Source organism: Euphorbia lathyris, chromosome 2 (genome assembly GCF_963576675.1).
Source record: "Euphorbia lathyris chromosome 2, ddEupLath1.1, whole genome shotgun sequence".
NCBI classification, from domain to species: domain Eukaryota; kingdom Viridiplantae; phylum Streptophyta; class Magnoliopsida; order Malpighiales; family Euphorbiaceae; genus Euphorbia; species Euphorbia lathyris.
In genome coordinates this window covers 22100891-22123297 of record NC_088911.1, presented here as the reverse complement: position 1 = coordinate 22123297, position 22407 = coordinate 22100891, and the positions used below count along the sequence as shown (strand labels likewise).

Genomic DNA, 22407 nt, shown 5'->3' with positions numbered 1-22407 from the left:
GTGACGAAAACCTGAAACAAGACGGTCGAAGCGATTGGTTCCGGAAGTTTTTGAAAAAATATAAAGAATAATAAGCAAAGAAAATTAACGGCAGGGCACGGGTGCTTAGCGGCATCCTGCACGCGGACGACAATGGTCGAACGCCCGCTCGGCGGCACGGGACGTGCGCTCGGCGTCCGTCGGACGCATCGCGAGTGGCACGCCCCTGACGTCCGAATAATGCCCAGGTCTGGTGGCACGGTGCGCGCTCTCGTGCGTGCCCGGTGGCGCGAAACGCGCGTTCGGCGGCCGCGATGTGTGAGCATCCGACGGCGCGATACGCGCGCTCGGTGGTCGCAGGGTGCGCGTGCCCGACGGCGCGAGGCGCGCCCCGAAGGTCGTCGGACGAGCGCCCAACCACGTCGGGCGAACGCCCAACGAACGTTGGGCGAACGCCCAACGATGGTTGGGCGCGGGCGCCCCAACGTTGCGTTGGGCGCTCGCCCAACGAATGTTGGGCGGCCGCCCAACATGCCTTGGGCGGCCGCCCAACAACTTTGGGCGACGCCCAATTTTATTTGGGCGTCGCCCAAAGTTCCGGGACCCGTTTCCCTATATAAGGGCACGGATCCCAAGACAAAAAGGAGGAGGAGGCTTTTTGGAGGAGGAAAACTTTCTCACTCTAAATATTTTTAGAGAGAGAGAGTGGATTTTTTTGAGAAAAATATTTTTTTTTCTCAAAAATTCCAAATTTCCTAAGTTCAATTTTTACTAAATTTTCATTAAAAAACGGAAGCTCGCGGTTCGTGGAATCAATCGGCTTCGACTGTCAGATACCGAATTAAAGGTATTATCCGAGGACTAGACTCTTTATTTAATTTATTTCTCTCCTTCTAGTTATTTTTTTTTATGTTATAGTTTTTTATTCCTTTAGTCATTTATTTATTTTGTCACGTTTTATTTAGTTAGCATATTTATTTAATTTTCGTTTCGTGTTAAATAAAATTCGGTTTTGTTTTAAAATAAAAACCTCGTTTTGACATCCCAATACGAACCGTGATCCGATGAAAAGGTAGTTCGGGTGTCGAAAACGTTGTAATTATAAGTTTTTTAATTTAAAAGAAATTTCCAAATAATGTTTTAAAATAAAAACATCGTTTTAGGAACTTCCGTTTTCGACTATGATCCATTTTCGGTAGTTCGGAAGTCCAAAACGATTGAATTAGATTTAATTTAAGGCTTTTGAACAAATCTGAAAAATATTGGAGTGCTGTTGTAATTTGTCAATTCTGTCACTAAAGGCTGTTTACCGACGGATTTTCCGTCGGTAAAGCTGCCAAAATATAAAAAATGCCATTTCAGTCCCTTTTACTTAACTTTTAGACTTTTAATCCTTAGTGTATATATATATGATTATGTAATACATGTTTTTCAACTTATTTTAGAACTTTAGTATATATATCTATTTTAGAATATTTGTATATCTCTTTTTATTCTATTTTGTAATATAAGTATAAATATATATATATGTATTTCCCTTTTTTATTAACTTAGGTTATATTTAAATATTAGTTACTTGATATTTTGAGAAATAATGAATAGACATTAGCATATGGTATTTTTGATATTTAAACTATATTAATTATGTATATATATGTATAGTTTTTTTAGAATATTTGGGTTATTTTAGTGATTATTGAGTTAAATTATTTTTAGATAAGTATTACTTTCTTAGTTATAGGATTTACTTATTATTTTCACATTTCAAAGTATAAGATATATTATGTTTATTATCTTCATATACATATAGTGATTTTTGGTTAAATCTTATTTTCTTATCTTTCTTTTTGATTTAAATGTATACATATATATATATGGTCTAAAACCATTTTCTTTATTCTTTTGGCCCATTCATGGGTCCATGTTTCAAAAGGGCTTCATTTGAGTGTAAATGTTAATTTATTGTAATTATAATAGTTAAAGAGTCCATTAAAGCAAGTGGGGAAAATAAATCACCAAAAAGAGAGTTTTCAATTGAATTATTTAAACTAATGTTTTTTTTTAGATTTGTAATGTAAATAAATGGAGTCATTCTTGTTAATATTTCAAATCGTCTTCAAAATACCAAGTTTTAAAACCCTAATCCGTTCCAAAGGCGGATTTTAGGATCATTGTAATTAAAATCGTTTTCTTTGCGAATAATAGAGTTTTGAACCATTTTCTTAAAGAATTTGTACAAAATAAAATTGACTTGTATGTTTAACCATGTTTTCTCATTAAAAGGTTTTTTTTATCTCAAACGTTTTCAAATACTCGAGTCATTCCAACGGCGATTCGGGTAAACTTCATCAAACGGGGTTTTAAAACGCACTTGAATCATTCCAACGGCGATTAAGGTGCGAACCATGTAAATAAATCTGTTTTTGGGAAATAAGTTAGTGTAGAATAAACACACGATATAATATTTAATACGGTTGTAAATAAATCACTTCTTTCTTCCTCCTCTCTGTGTATGTATAAACATAAATAGGTGATTCTTTACTGATGTGGCTTTTCAATATCATATGCTCAAAACGGTTTCTAAAAAGAGAAAGAAAAGGGTTTCAAATGAATTTTAAACTTAAAGAAGTATACGATTAGTCCGTTATCGCCTAACATGCTGAGTAGGAGGCCGGTGGTTCATAACCGGGCGATGTCGAGGTGGCTAGTAGCCTTTCTCCGGAAAGGAGCTAGCCTTCTCGGCTCGTACCTAAGTTTCCCGAACCCACACCGGTCTCCCGCAAGGGATTGGTGTTCATTTTCCCATTCGTGGGTGGCGACTCTTCCATATCTCCGAGCTCCGGTCCTGCCGAGCAGCTTGATTCCACGATTGGTTGCTTTCGGCGCCAATCACCGCTTACGTCGCCATGAGGTTGTCCACCCCCCGGTCCGCCCGGGAGATTAGGCCGCGGCACCTCGTCTAACACATACCATTCGATGTTGGTAGAGGATTCGATATTGGTGAAGATTGGGAGATGAGTACCATGGAAGGTGAAAGCCGGGGTGAGGCACTTGTGGAGATATGGGGAAAAGCTCATGAGGAGAAGGTGACTCCGGCAATATTTGGAGTGGACTCCTTGAATTCATCTCGAACAACACCTTGGTTTGATTTGAGGGCTTGGGTCCCTTCACAATGAACACGTCTCATCAATATGTGGCAAGCAACTTGGAGTCAATTTCTTTTTAAGAGAGAGTGTATGATGCGAGGCATCTCTCCCTAGGATCGGGTCCGGACGAGGGAAGTCGGAGGAAGAACCAAGCAAGAGCAACAAGCGAGTAAGGAGGCCAAAACAGTGCCACACAACACACCAGCAGCTCAGACACGCTCCGCGTGGATTAAAGTAAGCTCCGCGGGAAGGAAGGTGACCGGGAGAAAAGTTCATCAGCCAAACTACGCCCCGCGTAGATTTGGGCACGCTCCGCGTAAAATAGCTACTGATCCAAAGAAGAGCTCAACAACCAACTACGCTTCGCGTAGATTTGGGCACGCTCCGCGTAAAATGGCTACTGATCCGGAGAAGAGCTCAACAGCTAATCTACGCTCCGCGTACCTTCACTATAAGGAACTTGCTTCTTACTCCAGCTTCCTCCTTATTTACAATCCTGCCACTCCTTATTTACACATTTGCCACTCCCTAATTAAAACCCTACCACTCTTATATTTACACCCATGCCACCTCCTTATTATTGCCCCATTTTACCCTCTAACCTTACTCTTTAATTAATTATGTAAGTTAGCCTTTATTGTAATTTTGTTTAGGGTTTTAGATGATATAAATTCATCTCTTTCTATTGTAAACTTAACTTTTTATCAATCAATATTAAATCTTCTTCAATAAGCTTGTTAAGGTTTTCACCTTCAACAATGGGGAATTCTTATTTCCTATGGATTTAGTACATAAAAACCCGGGATTAACTCCTTCTAGTTTAGCTAGAGAAAAAATATCTTTGTAAGTTTACGATTAAAACTTTCAGTGGAAACCGATCTGTATCAGACAGAAAATAACAGAGTAACATGATCATTTTGTATAGTACAATGACTATCCTAAAAACTAAGATATGTTCGGTTTAAAATATAAAAATAGATAAAAGAACCAAATGATTAATATTAATAAAAGATAGGGATCTCATAATGTGTTTTTTAAAATAGGAAGACTAAACAATATGTTACGTAAAAAGGTAGGGAATAATAAATTATTTACCTTTTTTATTCAACAAAATTCTTTTTTTTAGTAATTGAAAATCTACATCCAAGACTGTTATTTCCATTTACAATACTGAATATATGATTTTTTTACTTCCTTCTCTTCCTTTTCATATTTGTAGGATTAGTGAGACGAGTGATTAGAAATCCGAATTTAAGTTCAATTCAATTCAATAATTTTTTATTTTATTTTATTTGCTTAGTTTAATTACATTTTCTCATATTCTTGAGTAACTTATAAATTGAAATTTGAAAATCAAGTAAAATATTAAACAAAGCAAATTTGCCCTAGTGGACCTTGCCGCTACTCCCTACGATTAGGGTGTTAGTCCGCCGCTGCCTTTGTGGTCACCGGCCGCCGTTCTGGACAAAGGAGTTTGCCGCCTTACCCATCTCCGATTAGCATCCAGGTACTTATTTCTCCTTCTATTTTGTTGCTTGGTGCTGTATTCTCTGAATTCGATGGAGGCGAATTTGGACAAACTGATTGGGAAGGTTAATCTAAATGATGGGGAAGAGGAAATCATTGATAATGTTGAAACAGAGACACAAACTGAACGATGGTGTATTACAGGTCGTATACTGTCGGTGAAACCTTTGAATGTTCGAATTTTAACAGCTGCCTTGAGAGGACAGTGGCGCACCAGTAGATTCGTGATTGAGGAAGGGGAAGACGGGCGATTCGCTTGTGAATTTAAATCGCGATGTGACAGAGATAGAATCCTAAGGGAGGGACCATGGACATTTGAACGCAATTTGATCCTGCTGGCGGGAGTTCATTGTCATGAGAAGCCATCAGAAATACCCCTCACCCATTGCTCTATGTGGGTTAGGATATATGACCTCCCACTGAACCAAAGAAACCCAATTATGGTGCAGAGCATAGGAAACAGAGTTGGAATTGTTATGCAAGTACTAGAAAGATTAGAGTCAGAAACAACAAAGGAGAAGCCATTTGGGTTTTTTTCAGATATGAAAAGCTCCCCAATTACTGCTACTGGTGTGGAATATTGGGACATACACATGATGACAGTGAGGATATGCCGGAAGAGCTTACGGAAGTGGAAGATTGGCCCCATGGCCCCTCATTAAGGGCTTCACCTATGAAGATGCAGAGTTCAAACCCAGTAGGAGCTCGGGATAGTATCAGGCAGACCAAATCCAATACAGAGGGGGGAAATTTAGCTGATCAACGGGCCGAATCAAGCTTAGTTGGGACTACACAGGTGCGCAGAAAATTAGCTCTAGAAACTGGGGGAGCTACATCACAGACTAGTGCTAATAGGGTCAAAAAGAGGGCTGCTGCTACTGTATCACAAGAACAAATTGGAATTCATAGTCCAATGGGATCGAATGACAAACAGGGAGCCAAGCTGAAGCCCCGTACAGCCAGAATCAACAGGGAAAGGCAAAAAATTATGGCGGACAATGTTGGGGGAATCAAAACAGGGTCACTCAAGAGGTGAGTGGAGGAGGAAGTGACTATGAAAGAGGCAATGGAACCAAAAAAGCAGTGTGTTGACACTACAAAAAAGCCAAGGGTGGGGGACTCTGAGGAGGCCCACCCCCAACAATGAAAATCTTAAGCTGGAACGTTCAAGGTCTGGGTAATCCTTGGACGTTCAGAGCCTTTAAGAAATTAATGAGGGAGCACAACCTAGACATCCTTTTCCCGATGGAGACTCGGATAAGGGAGAAAGAAATAAGCTATCTGAGTCAGTGTTTTTTGGATTTCAATTTTTTTGTTATCAGTGCAATAGGGAAGAGTGGTGGGCTAATTTTGGCGTGGAAAAAGGAGGTTGAGCTTGAAATTAGACAGTACTCTCAACATTGTGTTTACTTTTTTGTTCATCAGAATAGTTCGGTTCAGTGGAGAGGTATCAGAATGTATGGTTGGCCGGAGAGACAGAATAAGCACCTAACTTGGGATCTGTTGCAGCATCTTGGTAATCGGGATTCTTTTCCGCTTATATGTTTTGGTGACTTTAATGAGATCATGTGGTCAAACGAGAAATTGGGGGGCGGATACGTGACGATAGGGAAATGGAGGCTTTCCGTCGATGTTCAGCTAGTTGTAATTTACAAGATTTGGGCTCTGCTGACTCGGGTTTTACATGGTACAACCGCCGGTTCGGGAATGAGGCGATATGGGAGAGGCTTGATCGCTTCTTGGGAAATGACTCATGGATGCTCCTGTACACTACGAATGCGGTTCAACATCTCCCGCGACTCTCATCTGACCACAACCCAATTCTGTTAGATACTACAGACAGGGGGCAGCGTCGGAACTGCACCGTTAAACGTTTTCGGTTCGAAAATGGCTAGCGAAATTTTCCTCAGTGCAAAAATTTAATCCAGCAAAGTTGGACCGTTGGTAATGGAAATGACCACCTGCAGCAGCGGATTGAGGAAGTGGCAAGGAGGTTGCAGAATTGGGACAGAATTAACTTCATCGATATTCGACGGCAAATACAGGAGACCTCGGCAGCTCTTGACCGTTTGCAGAAACAGGTTGATCCTAACAGTAAACCCAAAGAGGCTCTCCTCACCAAACAACTCTCGGAACTGCTTCTGCTGGAGGAACAGAAATGGAAACAGAGAGCCAGTATCGATTGGCTGAAAGCTAGGGACCGAAATACTGGTTTCTTTCACGCAAAATGCAATGCAAGAAGGAGAAACAACAGCTTACAAAAACTACAAAATGAAGGTGGATAGTTGGTAGAAGGGTGGGACAGAATTGAAGAAGTGGTCCTGAGGTATTTCAACGATCTTTTCTCCACTTCTTCGCCTATGGAAAGGGAAGAAGTTGCTGCGAAAGTGGACTCCCGACTGACAGAAGAGCAAGTCATAAGGCATCAGGAACCTTTCAGCAAAGAGGAGGTATTCCAGGCGCTACATCAGACGCATCCCAACAAATCGCCGGGGCCTGACGGCATGTCATCGACTTTTTTTCAGTCTTACTGGGACATAATTGGAATGGATGTGAGCACATTCATTCTGAAAATCCTTGCTAATGGTGAGATGCCAGCTGAGCTGAACCACACCCACATCGCGCTTATCCTTAAGGTTAAGAACCCGACCAAAATGTAAGATCTCAGGCCCATTACTTTGTGTAATGTTCTGTATAATATTGCATCCAAAACTATAGTGAACAGGTTAAAATCGGTCCTCCCTGATCTTATTCATGAATCTCAGTCGGCTTTTGTTGCAGGCAGGCAGATAACTGACAATGCTATTATTGCATTTGAAGCATTCCACAGCATGAAAACTAAACTGAAAGGTTCAAAAGGGAACTTTGCCCTTAAAATTGATATGAGCAAGGCCTATGATAGGGTCGAATGGCTTTTCCTAAGGCATGTGCTGCAGCAGATGGGATTCCCAGGTCATTTTATCAAACTAATTACAATGTGTATTTCTACGATTTCTATGTCAGTTCTACTTAATGGTCATCCGACAAGGACAGCTAGGGGTCTTCGATAGGGGGACCCCATTTCCCCGTACCTTTTTCTGCTATGCGTCGAGGCCCTTTCAGCTAATATCAGATTTGCAATTGCACAGAGACAACTCCACGGTATTAAGATAAGTAGAACCAGCCCAGTTATATCACATTTATTCTTTGCTGATGACTCTATTGTATTTGGGAAAGCAAACTTAGTTGAAGCGAAAACAATTAGAAGTATCCTGAACCAGTATGAGGGGGCATCGGGTCAGATTATTAATTTTGACAAATCTGAAATCTTTTATAGCTATGGGGTCCTTGAAGCCCACAGGCAACAAATTTGCTCACTCCTTTGGGTGAGAGAAACAGGAGCCTTTCCCAAATACATGGGCCTGCCCACAGTTATAGGCAGATCGAAGAAACTGATTTTTAGCTCGATCAAGGACCGTATCAGAAAGCGATTGCAGGGATGGGAAGAAAAATTTCTCTTTGCTGAAGGTAAGGAAATTCTAATCAAAGCGGTAATCCAGGCCATCCCTCAGTATATCATGTCTTGCTTCCTCCTACCGGATTCAATCTGCTCTGAGATATAGGGAATAATCAGCAATTTTTGGTGGGTGGCAAACTGGCAAACGGTCAATCCATTAGCTCGCCTGGGAGGCCATATGCCAAGCAAAGGATCAGGGTGGCCTTGGTTTCAGATGGTTACAATCTTTTAGCTTGGCTTTACTTGCTAAGCAAGGGTGGCGGATCCTCAATAGTCCGAATTCCCTATGCGCACGAATTTTGAAAGCCAAATACTTTCAAAATACGGATTTCTTATCGGCAAAGTTGAGCACAAGCCCGAGCTTCTTTTGGAGAGGGGTCATGAAAGCCCGAGAGATTATTCGTAGAGGTGTGATGTGGAGAGTGGGTGATGGGCGATCGATCAGAATTATGGATGATAATTGGGTCCCGGGTTTAAACCACCAAAAACAGATTATTTAGACTCAGACGCCGGGACTGGTGCTGGTCTCCGAACTGATTGATAGCGTGACACATGACTGGGACCGGGAGAAGCTAACGAACAATCTGATCCCGTCTGACCTGGCTGAAGTTGTTAAAATCCGTTTAAGTTATAGGCTTCCTACCGACGAGTGTTATTGGGGAGCTGATCGTAAGGGATTGTCTACGGTTCGTAGTGCGTATTATGTGGCGAAAAAGCTGCGAATTACAAACATGGATAAACCTGGACAGTCCGAAGAGAGTTCAAACTAGTTTAGCAAAGTGTGGCGAATGAAATTACCGTAAAAAATTCTACATTTTTGCTGGAAACTCCTTAAGGGCGTACTGCCGTGTATGGCGGAGCTTGCACGCCGCGGAATCCCGGTTCAGAACCGCTGTAAGTTTTGCTCCCAACCCAATGAATCTTTGACCCATATTTTTATCTTTTGTACAGCAGCAAAATTGGTTTGGAAATCGGCCCCAATATCGCAGAGGTTGGACAAGTTTCGGGTGGACTCGATCGGATCATGGTTACAACACTGCTTTGAAACTCTCCCTCCCCCAGAACGACATCGGACTGTTACGATCATATGGTGGATGTGGTTCCGTCGGAATAAATTTTTACACGAAGATGTTTGGACGGAGACGGAGCTGCTGCTGCTAAAGGTGGACAACTACATAAGCGAAATTGATGAGTGCATTTACCCCGAGCCAGCGAACCCGCAACAAGGTACTTTTCCTACTCATATTAATTCTGGCTTTACAAGAGTATGGTATCCTCCCCCGAGCGGCGTCATAAAAATAAATTGTGATGCCAAATTCGGCGATAATGGCCATGCGTGTAGAGCTGGATTAATTGCTAGGAATGATAAAGGGGAGGTTATGGCTACAGCAAGGGTACCGCTTAGATTCTGTGAGTCGGCAGAAGAAGCCGAACTGCAGGCGGTTTTGGAAGGCCTTCTACTAGCACGAGATTGCTCTTTCAATAATATCATGATCGAAACAGATGCACAGACGATTGTAAAGACCCTCCAATCCAAAGAATTTCCAGCCTCAACACTGCGTTTTCTCTATGAGGATGTTGCCACTTGGTTCTCAATTTTTCAGTCATCGTCAATTCATTTTGTAGGTAGAACAGGAAATCATGTTGCTCATTTTATGGCTCAATGGGCCGAGGATCTCCAGGACTCTATGGTGTTTATAGAGGACTGTCCGGCTCCCATTTGGCAATTCGTACACAATGATGTAACCTCATTCATTATTTAATTCATTGATTCTTTTCTCAAAAAAAAAAAAAAAAGTAAAATACGATATTATAATTTTCTTAGAATTAAATTGAGAGTACTTGTGTGACAAGTTTGCAAAATTACCAACCATAACTAGTTTCGCAACTAATGAAAATATGTGAAATGCATTTGTTACCTGTCCATGGGTCGGGCCTGGCGGGCTTTTGTGTAAAAGTGCTCGTCCCAAGCCCAGCCCAGTCCAGCCCAACCCAGTATTAATTTAGGCGGGCTCGGGTCGGGCTAGGCTCGGGCCTAAAAATCAAATTCCAAGCCCAACCCATATAAGTCCACCTAAAAAAATATACATAATTTCCAATTATAAAAAATCAAATTTATACTTAAAATAAATATTTAATTATAAATATATAAATTTTTTAATTAATATTAATAAGGCGGGCCGGGCTGGACCGGCCCGTGATATTTTTATATGTCCCAAGCCCACCCAAAAAATAGGCGGGCTTTGGCGGGCCTGGGCCGGGCTGGGTCTAAGAGTAAATTTCATTGTCCAAGCCCGGCCCAAGGGAAACGGGCCTGGACGGGCCGGGCGGGTACCCGGGTCCGTAGCCAGGTCTATTAATTAGTAATCGAACTTGATTCACGTATTAGAAATATTTTACAAACAAGCGATGATTTGCTACATTAATTAAATTAAATTGAATTATAGTAGGAAAATTCAATTGTCTGTTGCTTGAAACTTATTGCAAGGGGCAAGAGAAATCTTTCATTGTGAAAAAAACAATTTCTATCTAAGAGCCAAATTTGATATTATTATGTTTTAAATCGAAAGTAAAAATGTATTTGAATTCATTATGCAGTGATTACACAAAACAATTATAGTGGTAGCGGTTGATTGACCTTCTAGGATTACACAAAACAATTATAGTGGTAGCGGTTGATTGACCTTCTAGGATTAAAAGTTATTGAACGTCTACACTCGATAAGGAAGGATGTAGATTTTTTTAATTGCTTCTGTATTAAGGACTATAATTCTCTATTTATAGATAAAATATAAACGTTGTAATTATCATTCTGTCCATCATATAATTAGAATAGTATAATGGGATATCTATGCATAATTAAGGGATAATTTTAAAAATAACTCATGTGCTTTCTTTGATTTATGTGCTTTCTTTGATTTGCAGATGAGTATCTGCGAGTTTTTTTTGTTGCAAAAAGAGAACTGAGATTCTCGTCCATTTGCAAAACCAAAATCTTTTAGGTTAATATTGTCAATTTGTCCATGAATGATCTCACACTAGAAAATTTCAAGAAATTAAATTTGTTTAGCACCATATTTACTATGAAACCACATTTTTTTTTATTTTCCAGAATCGTTTTTTAGTTTTCTCTTTAAACATGAACTTTCTCTCCTAACTAAGAAACACATAAATGACCTTAAAACTAAAAAATTTGAAAATCAATTGCAAAAAAATCAACTTATTCAATATGAAACAATTTAATCAATTTTAAAAATCAATTGCACATAATTTCATTTACTTTTAAATCAATTTTAAATTGTAATAACACAAATTCATCGACTTTAAGATAATTTTAATCTATTTTACAACATTTCAGATACCTTATTTCACAAATCCACCAAATGCAAAACAATCTAATCCAACATCACACAAATTAATACGAAACCAATAAACCAAGTTCAATTAATTTGAGCAAATTTTAAACACTTTCACAAAAAAGAAAAAAATGTAATTTCACTTACTTTAAAACATTAAAGAAAAACGCTAAAACTAAACAATCTATACCATAAAAAAACATTAAAAACAACATTCATAAAAATTAAACAAAAAAAAAGTTTGGAACAATAGAAAACATACATACAACTTATGACTGTACATAATTTCCTTGTTATCACATTTAAAATGTTACTTAATTAGTAACTTTTGGGTCACTTCTTCGGGCTTCTTCTTTGTAATTATCTTCTTAACTTTATTATCATCAGTATGCAACTTCTTGGATGGCTCTTTCTACGGCTCTTCAAAGAATCAACACCCTTAACAACATTTCTCCTCTTTCCAATACTACTAACATATAAAGAAATATGCAAACCAAAGCTTTACTGTCGAAATTAGAAGAAGTAGAAGAAGGAAGAATGAAACAAACTTTCTTATTACGCATTGTCATTCACAAAAACTCGAAAATCCAAACAGACCGAAATAAACAAAAATCATAGGGAAACAAAAAATATGGTTAATTCAAAAAAAAAAATCATGCGGCCACACTGATTTGCAAATAAAACTCTGTTTTTTCTTTTATCAAAACGAGATTGTCCCATTGCAAAATCAAAAACTTTCGGATTGACACGGTTAGTTTCACTGTTTACGACCTCAAAATAGTGAATTCTAAGAATTTGATGATATTTTAAGCACTTTTAATTACTCAAATATAAGTTCTGATGTCATTTAAGTGTTGTTTGGCAATGAGAGAAAAAATAAATGTTTAGAGAGAGAAATCTCTAAAAATGATGATTTAAAAAAAATTAAAAAATATAATTACATAGTAAATAGTGTATTAAACAAATTTAATTTTTGAATTTTTTTTTTTATTTTGAAGTCATCAATATCAAATTGGCGACAAAAAAAAAAAAACCTCAAAAAATCATCTCCGTAACTACATGGGTTGTTATGGAATTACCCAACAATTAATCAAACAAAAAAAAATTGATAAGAAAAAAAAAACTCTAAAACAAATTCAATAGCAAATGACAAAATTTGGAGAAAGTAACAGCAAGAGAAAAACAACTAAAAAAAATACGTGGCAGAATGTCCTCTAAAATTAATATTTTGCATAAATTCCCCTATTACTTATATTGGTTGGGCCGAGCTAGATATGATCAGAAATCCAGCCTATTCAAAATCTATAAGCTGGGCCGGTTAGCAATTTGAAACTCTAAAGAACCTAGATAAGGCCCATATACATTTGCATAATTTCCACCAAGCCCATATACATTTGCATAAGTAGGATTTATTTATTTCAGAATATTTTACATAATAAGGGGAAAATTAAATAGTTATGAAACAGAAAAAAAAAAGATTTTTAGAATACTAGACAAGGTTTCTATTGATCAGAATTATTTTTTAGAAAAAAAAAATTATATATGATTTTGGGCTAATGTTTTATTTGTGTTTTGTTAAAAAAAAAAAAATCATAATACTACGTAAGTATTTAAAAAAGAAAACAATTATTCAACAAAATTAACTTACCCGTGACCTAATTCTCACAAGAAAACTTTAAGGATAGCATCTAAAGCAGCATTTTTTTTTTTAATTTAAAATAACTTTACCATAAATTTCAACACATATATCATATCATCCAATCTAAGCAGCATTTTTCAATTTATAATAATAATAATAATAATAATAATAATAATAATAATAATAAAATTCTTAAAATCGAACCTATGAGTCCAGCCACACCTTCAATTGGAATAATAATTTTTTGGTCCAGCTAGCTTAGGCTAAGTTTGATGTAAAGGAAGTGAGGCCCAAGCTAAATTGTCAAATTGATATCTAATTTTTAATTGGGAAAATTTTGTGATTTGATTGATTTGTAAAGACAGTTTGGTGGTTTAAGACTTTGCAAATAGGAGTTGAGATTTGTGAAGTTTGTAGTTAAAAGATATGCGAGTCAAGTTTTCAACGACACAATACATGTATTTAGTTAATTTGCAAAGTGAAACATTATATATGCAGTAATTTACAAAGCCAATTTTTGTTTTTTTTTTTTTTTGAGAAAAAACATAATTGTTTTATTCATAAAAAAAATAGAACATCTCAATGGCCCTGTTTGGCAATTAGCTGTTAGCTGTTAGCTGATTACATTAGCTGTTAGCTATTAGCTAATTACATTAGCTGATTTGACTAGCTGTTTGTGTAGACCTGTTTGGTAAAAATTAGCTGATTAATAATAGCGGTTTGTGCAAAAAGACGAATAAGGGCATTTCTTTTTTTAATACATAAAAATATACATAAAATAATTAGGGTTAAAGAAGTCCATTAATTTTAATATTGCAAAACGCTAATTGAAAAAGCTTATTTTAGGAGCTTTTTCTAAATTAGCGTTTTCATCCCAAAACTCTCTTCCAAACCTCTCTGCACCAAACACTCCAATCAGCGGTTTCAGTGGTCAAACCGCTAAAGTTGGTCAAAACCGCTCTTTTTATCCCAAAACGCTCTTTACCAAACAGGGTCAATATAAATAATTAAAAATTACAATTCAGAAATACATTGGAGGCGGTTGAATCCAATAACAATAGATAGTACTTAAAACTGTTTTTGGTACAATGCCGATGATGACTACATAGTCTTTTTCTTCGGAAATAACTCACAATCTTTTAATAAACTAGATTTATGTGATGGTCGATAAAACTCTTCCATTTTTCATTAATGAAAACATGATAACACATATAGGGCATGTGACAACACCCATATAGATATACATGCTACAACCACTTATAAAGAGAGAAAGAAAAAACTATAAATAAATAAGAAACAAACAAACAGACCTACCATAATAGATCAATAAAAAAATAAAGCAAAGAAGAGATTCATCCTAAAAGCTAGAAGAAACCCCCAAAACTTAGATGAAGAAAAAAAGATTTTTTTGACGGATAGGTTTAGGTTTCAACCAACTCTTTTCAGTTTATGTTTATTACAAAGTCAGTTTTTTTATTATTAAAAATCACTCACTTTAGGGGTAAATAGTAGGGGTGCACACAATAATCCGAAAAACCGAAAAACCAAACCGAAACCGAACCGAAAATAAGGTTAACCGAAACCGATGGACTAGTGTACGGTTTTTAATTTTAAAAATAGTGGTTAATGGTTACGGTTACGGTTTTTATGTTCCAAAAACCGCGGTTAACCGAAACCGACCGAATTCAATTAAATATATAAAAAATATAATATATAGTTTCATCAATTATATTAATAATATTAATCAACTCCACTTCACCAATTATATTATGCAATTCCTCAATTATCAATTTATTATTATGTTATTTTAGTTATACTAACTAAGTTACACAATTTTATATAAAAAAAACTAAGTTACAAATTATCAATTGTAAGATTTTTATAGCTAATCATTGATCTTTTATTATTTGAAGTGTTAGTGTTTTGAAATAGAAAATTCTACTTGTATCCCTACTCTTTTTATTATAACTCACCCTTCAAGTATCAAAAATATTTTTTTTTTTATTCCAACCCGAGAGACAACTTCTCCAGATTAATTAGGATAAATAATTTTAATAACAATAACCCAAATATATGAATACTAATATATAATTTTAGCAAAGTGTCTTCTAAGTTCCATTAAATTAATCACTGCCATACTTACTAAAAAAATCACTATCATATTCTTTGTATTAACTAATTATATTTATTTGCATTTCTTATCTTCAAATGCCTAAGTATTTAAATTGATGAAAATTTATGAGCTATTTTGAAACATTAAACTTTGATTTGATTAGTAGTGAATGTTACAGACTTTATAATACTTTAGTTAATTTTATTTGGCACTAAACTTTCATTTCAATTCTTTTATTATTTTTTATGTTTATTTACTAATGGTTAGAAACCGAAATAAAAGGTTAACCGACCGAATAATTGGTTAACCAATTAGTGGTTAACCGAATTTAATGGACTAGTGTATGGTTAGTATATTTAAAAAACCGATGAAATAGTTAACCGACCGAATTAACCTTAATGGACTGGTTAACCAACCACGTGCACCCCTAGTAAATAGTAATGATAATAATTTTTTTAATGAAAATGATCGAAACTTGTAAGCACGATAATTAGTCACGATAACTATTATGCCTTTTAGATAGATTGGTATCAAAGGTAAAAAGTTAGGGTTATATGACAACTTTAGAAGCAACATTTGATACAAAGAGAATTTGCTCTGCACAAAGTAAACAAAACACAATTGGTTCAATTGGAAGGTGCTAGCACACTATTGGAATCTGATTGTTTCTTTCCCGTGTGTGATAGTAGAGGAAGTTCACATTACAACTCCTCATTTCTCCATATATCATCTCTGTTTATTATTTTCAATCTGAATGAGAGAGATAAACATGTTTTTCTAGCTTTTATTACATGTTTGGATCCTTGAAATCGTCTTTGAGTTGTTTAGAACAAGTTTCCACCATTAGTTTCTTTGGTTTAAAACCTCACATCATCGCCCCTTCCCCGAATATGAGGATAAAAAAATCTCTATTCTCACCTTACGGGAATCCTATCGGGGATTCTCTGTCCCAGACTAGGTGGATCCTCAATGTTTGCAACCCTGCATGAGTTGTGCCTTCAACAAATCAAAGTTATTCGTAATGAGTTTAACAGTCAATTGACTGGTGAGATTTGGAAAAGAAAAATTTAGGATTATGTTTAGTCAAAGTGTAACGAAATTGAGGATTGTTGCGAGAGACTTGTATTTGTGGAGTGGAAGAGTGTATCGAATGCGTTGATAAAAACAAAAGGATGTGCAACATTGGAATTAGTATCAAACATGAAGGAACCGAGGGCAAAGATGGTGACAACGACGACAATGGAAGTTGCAACATGATTAGTAGACATTTTTCTGGTGTTATGCAACTAGCTCTAATACCAGAAAAAGTAGGAGAAATTACAAAAAAAAAAAAAAATCACATGATTGCATTGTTTTACGTGTAGGTATTTATGTTTTTTTTTTAATGTTTGTGGCTATTCCATTAACAAAATTGATGGATTTACTTCAAGCCGTTAAAAGGATGACTTGACATACTCATATTTTTATTAAAAAAAAAAATCTCTCCTATTCTTTTTTTCAATTTGAAATTTCCAAAAACGAATTATGAAATTACTAGAAATTCTAAAATTTCCATGATCATTTTGGAATTTATAGAATTTCCAAAATCGTTGTGGATTTCCGATTGTTATGTTCAATATGAACCCTAATTATATAAATCAAGGTTAATCACATATCTCTAATGGTTACTTTTTTTTAGATAATGAGTATCCCGAGGTATATGACCTTTTATTTTTTTATTAATTAACCATTGATTTTTTATTTGGACATATTAAACTTCTAATCATTTAGTTATTACTTACGAAATTAGTTAGTTATGAACCTCTAATTCAATTAAAAAATCGTTATTAATCTAATTTGTATTTGAAATTATATTATTTACAGTTTAAATTAAGACTTTTAGAGTTTCCTAGTCACATTACACATATTAAACACTACTTTCAAATCAGGGAAAATACAATTTTCGAACATAAATGAAGTAAATAATATTCTGTTAACCGAGTTTTATTTCAAAACTTTTTTTTTTTTGTCAATAGATGCTTAATGTGATAAAAAAAAAAAAATAAAGACCAAGAATTTACTATATCTAAATAAATAATTACGAACCTTAATGAACGGAAAAAAAATTAAAAATCATGAGCCGGGCCGAATGATGATTTTTGGCCTTATTTTACTATAAATATAATTATCATATATTATACACTATTAATATTTTAATTTTAGTTATGTTGTTTAAGATAAGAGATTTTTATTATTTAATTAGGAGTAGTAGTTAGTAGTGATAGTAATTTCGCCACCAAAGAAATTCACAACTTGTTACCATTGTTTTCTCAAAAGATACTTCTTCCAGTAAGGCGGCCAGACGGTGGCCGTGAATTCTGAGGCTATAAATCTAAAACGGAGTCAAACTGAATAATTTCAGAATTGAGTCAAACAAAGTCTCATTTGGCCTTCCCCAACGCTCCTCCTCCTCCTTATCCTCTTCCTCCCTCCCCTGGATTACTACGGAACAACCGTTAAAAATTCTCAGGTTAGTACCGGAATCAAATCTTCCTTTCTTAAATTCCACCAGACATTAACATCTTAATTCTGATTCTAGCTATACAATTCCTTCATGAAGAAAAAACCTATGATTATTTCAAGACAAGAAGAGGAGCCGGCCTCTCCGTCGTCGACAATTGATGAACCACGGCAGGTCGATGAGAATGATAAAGCAGAGGCAACAACAGTTGTGGATTGTAAAACCCCTTCGGCGAAGGAGAATAGGATCTCTGAGATGCTGACCTGTCCTCCAGCTCCGATGAAGCCTAGGGTTTGTCCGGCTTATTTTCAGAGAAAGATTGGGGCTATGAAGCTTTTCTATGAACTAGAAGCACTAAAGGAACCGCTAACCAAGGCATGAAAAATTCTTCACAGGATCATAGATTGATAGCTTATAAATACCATACCACAAGCATTCATAATTGATCAAGTAGATAATTCCGATTCTTTTAGTTTTTTTCTGATAAATTGTTAACACACTATCCGTTTTTGTTTGCCTATTGATTTCTTTATTTTTTTCTGGTGGATTTGATTGTTCAACCTAAATCGAAGAAAATAGTCTAGTCGTTTATGCTCTGTAAATCCATTCTCGAATATTATTCATTTTATGCTCAGTGGTTTGAATTCCAACTCTGTTGTAAATCCAGTGAGTCTATCAATTATATTGAAATCAAATTTAGTTAGAAATTTGTAAAGTAGTGAAACAGCAGAAATTGGGGCCATCTGGCGTGGATTAGGCCTGCTGGAACCTCGGTTCTGCGAGCTAATTCAGTAACTTGGGGAATGCTTGGTAGTACATTATTACATAGCCTTGTTACAATATGTGGTACAAAACATTGCCTTCTTTTATTAAATATTGGCGAGAAATTTGCAGCACTTATTTGGTGCACAAAGGCTTGAGAATAATGGGGAGGCCATATTGTGGCCTCAAAGCTAGGTAATCAACTGGAGCATGTTTATAATCAGAGGAAAGGGAAAAGGAAAACCTCTGAAGAATCATTGAAAGAACGGTTTTTACTTCCATCATAGCGAAGTTCTGGCCAACACAACTCCTCGGACCAAATCCGAAGGCAAGAAAAGCATTCGGGTGTTTCGCAGCCTTAGAAATACCATTTGAAAACCGAAATGGATTGAACTCGTCCGCATCGTCTCCCCAATATTCTTTGCTCCTGTGAATTTTAGCCAGTGGAAGTGCTACCCATCCATCCTTTGGTATTGTTAAGTTTCCCAATTTCATATCTTTTGATGCTTGCTTGAACATTTCTACAACTGGACCATACAGCCTCAGGGTCTCTAGCAGAACCATGTGTATCTGCAGAAAGTGTTAGCAATTTAGAACTTTTTGGACTAGTTTGAAAGCTTAATACATAATACTATGTTCTTACCAATTTGAACCTGGCTAATATGTCTGCATCTGGATTGCTCATCCCGGATTCTTTAAACACCTCTTCTCTGAGTCTTGTTTGCCAGTCTTGGTTTATGCTCAACAAGAAGACAGTCCAAGTTAGCAAATTGGCGGACGTTTCGTGCCCAGCGAAAAAGAATGTTTTGCATTCCTCCACGATTTCATCCATGTTTAATCTTTGGCCGTCTTTGATGTCTGTGTTTTCTGATGCTCCAATCATCAAACCAAGTAGATCATCCCCGTGGCCGCAATCTGAATCGCTAGAAGTCAGTCTATTTTTTATGATTTGCTTTAGTGAATTCCTTATTCTTCCATCTAGCTTCCATAGCTGAAGGTTTGATGGTGTTGGTAGATAACTGAACAACAAAGAAGAAAAGTAAAGCAGTTATGCACTTTGCCTTGACATGACAATAATTCAGAATTCGGAGAAAGGCGGGAGCAAGCAAATTACTGGCTCCCGGGGATGAAAACGTCAAGAATTGAATCTGCACAATAGTGTTGAAGATCATTTTGTGCTTTAAAAGCTTCTTTCCCTTGAGCATAGCTACTACCAAAAGCAGTGTGGGCTATGATATCGGCAGTGAGCTTTCGAAATTCGCCATTTATTTCAACCTTCAAACATTTTTCCTCAGCTGAATTGGCCTGATTTTCCCATTCCTCGAGTGTGGAAATTGTGCATTTCACAATTCTCTTCACCATGACCTGTAAGGATCCAACAAACGTGAAGTTCAATAACTTTCTTGAAATAGATTCAAACTTCAGTGATTATGAGTGTAATTCCCGAATTGGAGTACGAGACCTTGAGCTTATCCACAGAGAAAGCAGGATTAACGATTCTTCTACGCCGAGACCATTCTGCTCCATTGACTAAGGCTACTCCTTTTCCTGTGAGTGCGAGAACTGCAGGGTTGCAATCTGGTTTGAGAAAGAAGCCAAACTCAGAAAATATTTGTTTGACCAGCTCAAGGTCTGTTATGGAAACCACAGGTCTCGTTCCCAACCAATATAGAATTGTTTCCCCTGTCATTTAAGTAGGACTATTAGTTTCTTACACGACAACTGAAAGAATGGATTTTGATACGATTCTAATTTATGTTGCAATTGATCACATAACATAATTATATGCTAATTTATTTTCTAAATGGTTTTTTTTTTTTTTTTTTTTGAAGAAATTTCTTAAATGGTTTATAGTGACACATTATTTGTTATTACTTGTTATTATCCTAGTCTAGTGCTCTTAATGGAAAGCTTTAACATTAAAATAAACTAAATGTTGCTTTAAAATAAGGTCGAGTTTATGTAACAATCTGAGAAGAATCTTATTTAATTGCCAATTGCAGCCTATATAGTATTTGAATAGTTTCTTCCTGATTTTTTTTTATGACAAGTTTCTTCCTGATTTTAGATGCACACGTTTAACATATGAAGATATTTTATTATTAATTGCATCTGATTTTTTAGAAAAAGACACAAAGACATGTATTTTGAAGAGTAAAACCAAATTATTCAGCAATTATGCAGGGAAAAACACTTTTTTTTTAGTAAAAGCATGAAGCTGGCTTTTTTTAGTAAAAGCATGAAGCTGGCTTGAACTGAGGGATGACATCCTAACTATGTTGGCATCCCTCACACCCAACGGAGCTAGGCCGAATATTATTAAAAAGAGAAAAAAAAAAGATACAAGAAGAGAGAACAAAAGAAAGCAAATTAGCTAAATTCATAGTGATCCATATTACAAGAATAGTCCTGATTCTGAATAAAGGAATTGCAGAAAGTAATTAGCTGGGAAAATAAATTATTTTCCATAAATATAGAAAAAGCATGTCCTTCCCCTGTAAAATGAAAACAAGTTTTGAAGTTTTACAAAAACCACACAAAAGAAACTGAAAAATTTACATTCTGTTCTCCCTTTCTTAGCTTATTTTTACTTTTTCACTCCAACCCCTTCCCTTTGGGTTATATCTAATTAGGATTGAGAAACACGGTTTGTAATTATTTTGGAAGAAAAATCAACTAACTTCTATTAACTATTAACGGCAAACAATAAACAACCTACAATAGAACAAATGAATATATGAATAGCTTAACTAAACAGCTATGTTGCACGGTACGAAAATGGATACAAAGACAGAAATAGATACCAGAAATGTTGAAAAACTGACCATATTGTGGGCACCATTTATGGTAGTGGGGCAGAATTCTGGGTAAGATGTGGTTTGAGGTTGGATCTAAAAGTGTGTGATTAGCTTCCATCTTTAGGTTCTTCATCTCAGTAAGAGATCCGAAGCAGAGTGAATAAGGTGGACCTCTTACTCCTTGTTTTCCAAACCTTTTTGTTAAAACATATGGTCTCCATAAGAAAATCCATACAACATTCCATATCTTTGAAGCAAGAACAACCACTGTAGCTACTATCAAAATCCCAACATAATCCATATCTTTTAACTGTTTTTTCTTCCTTTTTAAAAAAAAAACTTTAAGAGTGGACAATTAGCTATATAGCTAGTGCTGTGTTGTGCCCCCCTATTATATGTGGAGCTTCACATTTCAGCCATGCATGCTTTAATGGAATATGATGTCACTTTTAATGGTTTCAACAGGGGTATAATAGTCATTACACCTCTTGGAATTTTAGGCTATTTTCCAAGATTAGGAGTGAATGTGACTTTCTTTATTAAAGTTTTTCAAATTACACTGGCTAAAAATTATTAAACAAAGTCCCACAAAACATGTCAACAGTAGTATTGATGTAAAAATCCCGCCGGTCAAGAGCGGTGGCATCGATTACTAAAATGTGCTAATATATGTAAATGCTTATTTTAAAATTGTACAAGTGGAATTTAGTTTAAAATAGATAATATACATGATATTAGACCAATTATTGATTGTTTCACTATTCATGTACGATGTTTTGCTTCGGAGATAAATCATGCAAAAAATTAGTGGAACTGTAACAACCTAAAAATAAACTGCATCTTATATCGAAAATAGATGAAAAATTACTTGAATATAGGTGTTTGTGGAATTTGGATAAAAGACAACATCTATCTACATTGTAACATACTATTACAATTGACAATTAGAGTATTTCTCTTTTAGCACTCAAGATATATAGTAAACAATAAACCAATCAATTATTTCTTAATTAAATTTGAGGAATATTTGGGACCAGTCTACTTATTATATATTCAATATAGCTACATTCCTGCATGTGTTAGGTTGTCCA

General features: G+C 36.0%; 1 protein-coding gene and 1 long non-coding RNA gene across 3 annotated transcripts; one reads left to right on the top strand and one right to left on the bottom strand.

The window, feature by feature from the left end:
- The first annotated feature begins 17500 nt into the window (after positions 1–17500).
- Positions 17501–18406, top strand: LOC136217244 (uncharacterized). Its single transcript, XR_010683454.1, has 2 exons — positions 17501–17765; positions 17835–18406. It is a non-coding gene; the product is annotated as an uncharacterized lncRNA (long non-coding RNA).
- A 29-nt stretch (positions 18407–18435) lies between these two features.
- LOC136217243 (cytochrome P450 709B2-like) lies at positions 18436–21721 on the bottom strand. 2 transcript variants are annotated; one of them, XM_066003842.1, is made up of 5 exons: positions 21344–21721; positions 19981–20201; positions 19633–19883; positions 19162–19537; positions 18436–19088 (listed from the first exon to the last, which is right to left on the bottom strand). In XM_066003842.1, exons 1-5 carry the CDS (start codon positions 21615–21617, stop codon positions 18654–18656), a joined length of 1557 nt encoding a protein of 518 aa, XP_065859914.1. In that variant the 5' UTR covers positions 21618–21721; the 3' UTR covers positions 18436–18653. The 2 variants fall into 2 exon arrangements, with proteins under 2 accessions (XP_065859914.1, XP_065859915.1); XM_066003843.1 differs by having other exon boundaries at positions 19981–20096.
- Positions 21722–22407: the final 686 nt, after the last annotated feature.